This window comes from Sinocyclocheilus rhinocerous, unplaced genomic scaffold (assembly GCF_001515625.1).
Source record: "Sinocyclocheilus rhinocerous isolate Xijiao unplaced genomic scaffold, SAMN03320098_v1.1 scaffold509, whole genome shotgun sequence".
Lineage (NCBI taxonomy): Eukaryota > Metazoa > Chordata > Actinopteri > Cypriniformes > Cyprinidae > Sinocyclocheilus > Sinocyclocheilus rhinocerous.
In genome coordinates this window covers 1,018,635-1,026,857 of record NW_015652428.1, presented here as the reverse complement: position 1 = coordinate 1,026,857, position 8,223 = coordinate 1,018,635, and the positions used below count along the sequence as shown (strand labels likewise).

Below are 8,223 nucleotides of genomic sequence, written 5' to 3'. Positions count from 1 at the left end.
ACACACACACACACACACACACACACACACACACACGGTAAGTGTGTTCGATTCGTGAACGAATAGTTCTTATGAGTCGAATCTTTCCTATGAATCAGTTGAACCAGTTCACAAAACCGATCTGAATGATTAGTTAACGAATAAATAATGAAAAAATATTACAAATAAAACAGTGAATAGTCTAATAAACAGTGCCTACTATGTTCCTTCATAAGCCTTCTTAAAAAGTTTATAACGTGTAATATTCCATGCGACAACGTAATGGCATAATAATGTAATGTAATGAATAATTACATGTAATCTGGATTACGTAAATCAGATTCCAAAAATGGAGTACTCTGAAGTGGATCAGCCTATATTACACTTTAAAATGCTCATTATCAGATTAGTTGCTTTTTTAAGGAATACAGAATCACATATTATTCATAAAATGGCAGTAAATTATTCCTAATTTATTGATTCTCTCTAATTCTTCCTTTTTCTCTTTTAAAGTTGTGTGTCGTACCATTTAGCTTTGACTATATTCATAATATAGAATGGCCATGTAAATGTCATGTAAATAAATTTGCAAGCCATGCTTCTATATTTGGGGGGAAGCACCTCTCAAGCAATTATAGACCATGTATGAGACAAATAATTATGCTAATTAAGTTAATAAACATTGGTGATGTAAAACACACACTATAATAGAATAGAATAGAATAGAATAGAACAGAATAGAAAAATAGTCTATAGTGTAAAAATATTTTAAAAGTAGGCTATAGTAAAGTGTCACGCCCATGGACTGTTTTAAAGAAAATGTTTTTATATTTATTATTTTGATTTCATATGACCAAGTGATTTTGTAAGGAAAATCGAAAGGCTATTCACTGTACAAATATAGGCTATAGTCTATAGTATAAACATACAATAAAATATAAATATAAACATAGGCTAAAGTGTAAAATATAATATAAATGCATAATATAAAAACATTCTGTATAAAAATAAATGCTATAGTACAAAAAAAAAAAAAACTTTTATTTATTAAGCCAAAGTAATTTTATAAGGCAAATTGCAAGGCTGTTCACCTGTACCAGACTGTGCATAATGAAAAGGCCCAAAATATGAGTTGCAGAGGCAATCATGGGATGAAGAGTAATAACGGGGGTAAATTATGACAGCATTATGACAGCACTGAAGAACACATTGTTGACTGAGATGAAGAAAGACAGATGACTCAGCAGTCCCCGTAATAAAGGCCTTGCTGTGGTTGGACTATACTTTGTGGATATAATGTCTGTAGTAGTACGTTCATTATATTCCAAACAAGAAACAAGTCAGACAAAACACGTCAGGCATTCAAACGCTGCTGACTCAGTCCTCATTTAAATATTCAATAACAAACGAAAAGATGTCATATGAACCATCACATCTGATTTCTTAGGACAACATTTCGGAAAGCTTCATGTGCAGCAGCGTCAGTGTTTTTGGTGAAGTTGTTGGCTAGGGTTATATGTTTTGAGTTTTGTTAATTAGTGGCTTCCTCTTGCAGGATGACATAGTACGTATAGCAAGTCCTAACAGTATGGACACACCTTCAGCATGATGGTATATAACGCAGAAGACATGCTTCAGTTTCATCCGCACGGCACTCCAAACACTCACACTTCCTGCAGAGCCTCTGCAGCAACATGTTCGGTAAGTCTGGAAAGAACCACACATTTGTTTTGGACCTACTATTATAAACAAGTTCATTTGTTTGAATATTTATCTGAAATATTTGGTTACAAATATTTATTTCAATTGAATTGCTGAAGCGAAAATATAACCTAAATTCATTAGTTTGTTTGTACAATTAAATCAGTGAATCAAAAAAAACTAAAACAAAACAAAACTCAAACTTTCAGGTTATCAAAACATTGATTTAAACTGCACCAAAACACTCTATTTATTTATTTATTTATTTTGTGCTCAATATTTTTATTTATTCATTTGTTTACTTATTTATTTTTGTAAAAGTGAATCAGTCTCAGAATAAGAACTTAAACTTTCAGGTTAGGTGATATAACCATAGCAAATAACCATATTTTCGTTTTGGACTTTCTTTAAATATTATAAACAAATTCAGTTATTTAAATCATAGGTCTTCAACCCTGCTCCTGGGCACCCACTGTCCTGCAAAGTTTACTTCCCACCTGCTTCAGCACACCTGGCCTGCACTTTTCAAGTGATCCTGAAGACCTCGATTAGCTGGTTCAGGTGTGTTTGATTAGGGTTGGAGCTGAACTTTGCAGGGCAGTGGATCCCCAGGAACAGGGTTGAAGACCTGTAATTTAAATATTTATGTTAAATATTTAGTAACCTAAATTGTGCTCATTTTATTTATTTAATGTGTTTTGTATAGGGATATATCAAGCGCACTGGGTGGTGCTGTCGGGTAGAGCGGCAGTGTTTGCTCTCCTGATGTGGGGACCTCTGCAGGTGGCAGCAGATTCAGAAGAGGAGGCCGCTTCAGAGTGGGGCATGTGGAAAAATCTCCATGGAATATCCTATGATGATGAGGTCGATTACAATCTGGGTGTGTCTTAAAGGGACAGTACACCCAAAAATGAAAATTTGTTCATCATTCACTCATGTTTCTGTTAAGTGGAACACAACAGGAAACATTACGAAGACACATAAAAAAACTCAAATGATCTTTTATTAACTTCTTTTAAAACTAAAAGTTTTATTTACCACGAAAGAAAACACTTTTTAGGCCATAACATGTTTTTTTTTTCAGTGAAAGATGCCTTTTTAAAATTGTTTTCTATTGGCTGTGAGCATTTTGTGCGCTGTTTATGCGTCCCGGGCACCTCGCGTTTTAGCCGCCTGCTGTGCCTCACGCTTTTGTAGAAGTGCTCTGAGTGCCTGAAGTTGAAAAAAAATCAACTCTGAGCAGAAAAGTGTCTGACATCATTCGCCTTTTTTTTCCATTGTCCAATCAAATGAATGGAGAGGCGGGCCTTCCATTGTAGTGACAGAAGTTTACAGTTGCTTGGAACGTCTGGAGACTGCAATGATGGAGGAGAAACTTCTGTTACCCAGAGCTGTATTTTTTTTTAAGTTTCTGCTAATATGACAGGTTACTTAACAGCAAACCAAAGATTTTAGAGTGTTCGCGCTATAATCCTTGATTAGACTGACAAGACAGCTGATTCTGTGGTTGCCTAGCAACATAAAAAACGCACGCACTGCTCTTTTCTAAATTAAAAAAAGTAAACCAAACAAAAGGCAGTGCGGTGCGCCTCGCATTTTCAAAACTGAAAAATACGCTCTGTATGATCAGGGCCTTACAGTGCATGAGGTAAAAAAAGAGAGTAAAATATCCAGAATTTTCATTTTTGGTGAACTGTTCCTTTAAAAACTCATATAAATGAAAGGTTTGAGCCACTGTTGTGCTCTTGAGACATTTTAGTAGTTTTAATCAGTTTGTGGTTGTTAAGATGATTATGTTATACTGTCTGTATGTTATGCCTTGTATTTTTGTTAGTATTTCTCATGAAGTTTGACTTTATAACTGTAGAGTGATGACCTTCAGAGACAAATCATCTGGGAGACCAACATGCAAATGATTGAGAAAAACAACGACAATTTCCGCTTCGGATTGTCGACATTTAGCATGGCAATGAACAAATATGGTGATCTCGTAAGTAAAATGATAAAAAATATACACTTTTGAAATCATAAACAATGACAAACTTTTGTATTAGCTTTGTTAAAGGTGGACTTACACTGACACCTAGTGGTGTGGATGTAACATCCCACAAAAAATTTTTTTTTGAAAATTGAAATTTTCTGGTCTAAGGTTATTCTTTATCTAATGTCTCTCATCTTCAGACCAAGATGGAGTATAAACGCTTGCTGGGCGCCACAATTAATGCCCCGATAAACAGGAGAGGAAAGACTGTATCCGCGCAAACGCTCCGTGCCAATGCTAACAGACTGGGATTGACCAATGTGGACTATCGAGCACAAGGATATGTGACTGAAATCAAAGATCAGGTGGGTTTCTCTTTAATTAATCATCATTGATATGCTTATTTTTATTCCCAAGTGTCATACATGTACTGTTGAAAATGATTATACTGCATGTTAGATGCTAAAATGATTGATTTGTCATGTCTTTTCAGGGATACTGTGGGTCTTGCTGGGCCTTTAGCACTACAGGAGCCATTGAAGGACAAATGTTCAAGAAGACAGGACGGTTGGTGTCCCTCAGCGAGCAGCAGCTGGTGGACTGTTCCAGGTCTTACGGCACATATGGCTGCAGTGGTGCCTGGATGGCGAATGCCTATGATTATGTGATTCATAGAGGGTTGGAGAGCTCTGACACTTACCCCTATACGTCAGTGGTGAGTGGTCTTGGTCATTTGATTTTTTCTTCTTCTCGTGATTCGGCCAATCTGAATGTGCGTTTTTTGGTTCTGTTTTTTTCAGGATACTCAGCCCTGTTTCTATGACAGAAGTTTAGTTGCCGCCAGAATCAGTGACTACAGGTTCATCCCGGCCGGAGATGAACAGGCTCTGGGTGATGCCGTGGCAACCATCGGTCCGATCACTGTCGCCATAGATGCCGATCATCCAAGTTTCCTCTTCTACAGTTCAGGTAAGATTTCACTACTATTGATTCTATTAAAAAAATAAAAAGTAAAGTAAACATTCTAATATTATAAATAATATTACATAATGATTGTAAAAGTCAATGAGCGTAAGAATAAGAACAAAAAAATTATTAATAATTTAATAATAATTTATGTTAACTATTTTTTGTTTTCAACTATTATATTAACTATGCATTTCTTTTTATATAAAATTATAGGTGTTAATACACAAATATAACTATTAATTTATATCTTAATATTTATTTAATTTTTAATAAAGTATTATTAATAATTTATATGTAATATAAAATATGTATTACTATTAAATATATTTGTAGTATATATATATTTTATATATTTAATGTTTTCATAAAATGTATAAAAAGAAACATATAAAAATAAAAAAAGTAGTTGCATTCTAGGTGTCTGATCGTGTCTTTTTCTTTCTTTTCTCAGTTGGGGAACAGGATGGGGTGAAGGAGGCTACATGCGAATGATCCGCAATGGTAGAAACACTTGCGGGATCGCCAGCTATGGTCTTTATCCCATTGTGTGAGAAGAACCAGACATTTCCAAATAAAGACTTATGAAGTCTGAACTTTGTGTCAGAATCAGTTTATTTAGTCAGTGGGTTTGTAAAATAGGGCACTAGAACAACTATTACACTATGGAGCTGTACTTCAGTCCTGCAATAGAAAATTAGTGTTTGCAGTTTTTGCAGTCCATTTTAACTTCTCCCACTGTGCAAACTTGCATGCGGTTTTCACTGCATACCCAGGTGTGTTTGAGATTACAAGACTTTTGTTCTCACAATATAGGCTACTAATAGAGACGAGGTCATGTGCTTAAATGTTGTGTCTAGTTGAGTGTGTAGATTAACATGTGCTGTCAACGACAGGTTTGGTGCTATTGTTGTGCAGTGTTTTGGAAACCGTATTTAATAAATTAATTTCATACATGATAAATGTGCTCAAAAGTGTTTTAAAAATAAAACACAAAAGGTTACAAACATTTTTACATTTTTAAAATTTAAAAAAAGAAAATATTTCAACAAATAAATAAATGAAATAAAATGTTTAAAAAATAAATAAATTAATTAATATAATAAAATTAGCCATTGTTAGTTCTGAGACATAAAAAGTTAATTATTTATTAAGTTCCTTAAAGGGGTCATATGATGCGATTTCAATTTTTCCTTTCTCTTTGGAGTGTTACAAGCTTCAAGCAAGAAGATCTGTAAAGTTGACCTACAAATTTATTTGCCTCTGACTAAGAAAACAAACTTTACCATTTTTTCTAATTAAAGTAGATTATAAATGATAATTGTTACAACAAATGTGAGGTTTCATTCATTTCAGTGTCCATGCGGAGGAAAACTATCGAGCTAAGAGTGGACGAAGTGTCCTCACGGGTGAGACAAAAGTCTGTATACCTTCCTCCATCGCATGAAACGATCTACATCGGTGGCATTTCAGGTAAAGCCAGCTTTGATGTAACAAAAATGCTTATTTTCTTGCATGAAAGGCATAATCATTTACATTTCTGTCTTTGTTAATGCAGAGAATCAAAGCGAAGAAGTGGAGATGCGGGCATCTTATGTGGGGTGTTTGCGAACGTGCAGCTTAATCAAAATCCTCACATCTGATGACGTGACAAGCATATTCGGCCCTATAAATACTGACGAGTGCCTGGCGGAATAATGGAAACAGAAATCAAGCACAGCTCAGCCGGCTAATTTCGGAGTTAAACAGTTTGCAAAATACAAATTGTGATTGTTTTGGTATAATTGTATTGGAAAATGACATTTAAAAATAGACTTGCACAAATGTAACACGCCCCTTACTGCTGATTGGCAGCGAGTGTGTTGTGGGACTCGGTCCGACACTGTGGTCAAAAGCGTTTTTCAAAAATCACTTAGTGCACCTTTAATATACTTGCGTTAAGTACCTTTCAGGCCTGTTTCTGGGCGTTAATTTTATTATTATGTTCAATATCACATACAGTATGGAATCTGTGTGGATTATGCTTCATTAGGTGGTGTTAAAAGCATATGACGGAGAGCGCCGCCATGGCACCGCATTGACCCTAACACGACCCCTCTGCGATGCATTTCACTATGTGACAGGTACTATTTTTGTTATGTATCCGGTCCATGAACTTCCGTCTGCTAGCCATCAGAGGTCACCCTTTCCATTTTCATTGACTCTCGCACGACACACTGTTGCATATCACCCCGGACTACATATCCCATCATTCATTGCACTGATTGCACACAGCACTGATTGCACACAGCTGTTTCATATCACTCACTCACTATTTAACACTCACTCGGATCCCTTCCCGGTGCCGAGTATTGCCTGGCGGAATAATGGAAACAGAAATCAAGCACAGCTCAGCCGGCTAATTTCGGAGTTAAACAGTTTGCAAAATACAAATTGTGATTGTTTTGGTATAATTGTATTGGAAAATGACATTAAAAATAGACTTGCACAAATGTACAAAATGAAAGCACATTTCCTCAATTGTTAGAATCAATGTTAACGAAAGCTCGAATGTACAAATGTGTATGGAAATGAATAAAAATCTATCTGTGCTTTAAAAGTTGTCATTCTTGGCATCTGAATGGCTTCTCCTTGTGGCTCATAGTTGTATTTACACAGCTGGTGTGTGTGCTGTGACTTGCACCACAGAAGGACGTTCAGGGCATAAAGACTGAGATGTCTGTCTGCACTTTCATCATTTATTCATAACGTGCATTAATGTGTGTATAACATGTACTTCCTCATTCAGGCCATGCAGAAAGCTTTCTTCCTTATTTCTTTCTGTCAGGAACTGCTTTCTGTCTTGTGTTATACACGTGAATGCGGTGAATATGTAATTATTGTACTTATTGGAAGCCTCATGATTAACAGAATTGGGTTGAATTTAGGTAAAAGATGAAACAAATTTAAAATATACATAAATATAAATACAATCATTAAAAGACAAAAATATAAATGTTTATTTATAGTTCCGGAAAATCACTAAGAATGACTAAAAATTGCTCTAAAAAAAGTGTTTTCAGTTTTTAAAATTACTTAATTTTCATGTGGTAAAGTAACATGGTATCCTAATTTTTGTAAGCAAATCTATTTTTTGAATGAATTTTCAGCTGGATTCTGTATTGCATATTAACATAATACTTTAACAGTTTATGCTATAAAAATTCAGAACAGAAATGTCCATTTTTAATAAGACTTTAATAAAAAATAAGACTTTATAAGACTTTTTTTTTGTCTGTGGAAGCCTGTTTCTGTTACACAATATAAAAATAGAGAAGGTAACTATGACTTTTTATCTCATTATTCTGAGATTATATCTCACAATTCAGACTTTTTGGGAATTACAAGATATAAACTCGCAATTGTGAGAGGAAAAGTTTGAATTGTGATATAAACTTAGACAGAATTTTAAGATAAAAAGTCGTAATTAACTTTTTTATTTATTTTTTTTGTGGCAGATAAAAAATTGTGAGATGTAAACTCAAAATTGTAAGAAAAACGTCAGAATTGTTTATTTATTTTATTTATTTAGTCATTTAGCAGACGCTTTTATCCAA

At 34.6% G+C, this 8,223-nt stretch overlaps 1 protein-coding gene across 1 annotated transcript in view; it reads left to right on the top strand.

The window, feature by feature from the left end:
• Positions 1-5,122, top strand: part of LOC107715055 (cathepsin L1-like) — a 6,079-nt gene extending 957 nt beyond the window's left edge. The window contains exons 2-8 of the mRNA XM_016521098.1: positions 1,535-1,680; positions 2,387-2,544; positions 3,548-3,670; positions 3,862-4,026; positions 4,155-4,376; positions 4,462-4,630; positions 5,082-5,122. Coding sequence (XP_016376584.1) covers positions 1,674-1,680; positions 2,387-2,544; positions 3,548-3,670; positions 3,862-4,026; positions 4,155-4,376; positions 4,462-4,630; positions 5,082-5,122 — 885 coding nt within the window. The 5' untranslated portion in view covers positions 1,535-1,673. The remainder of the gene's footprint in view (positions 1-1,534; positions 1,681-2,386; positions 2,545-3,547; positions 3,671-3,861; positions 4,027-4,154; positions 4,377-4,461; positions 4,631-5,081) is intronic.
• The last annotated feature ends 3,101 nt before the right edge of the window (positions 5,123-8,223 follow it).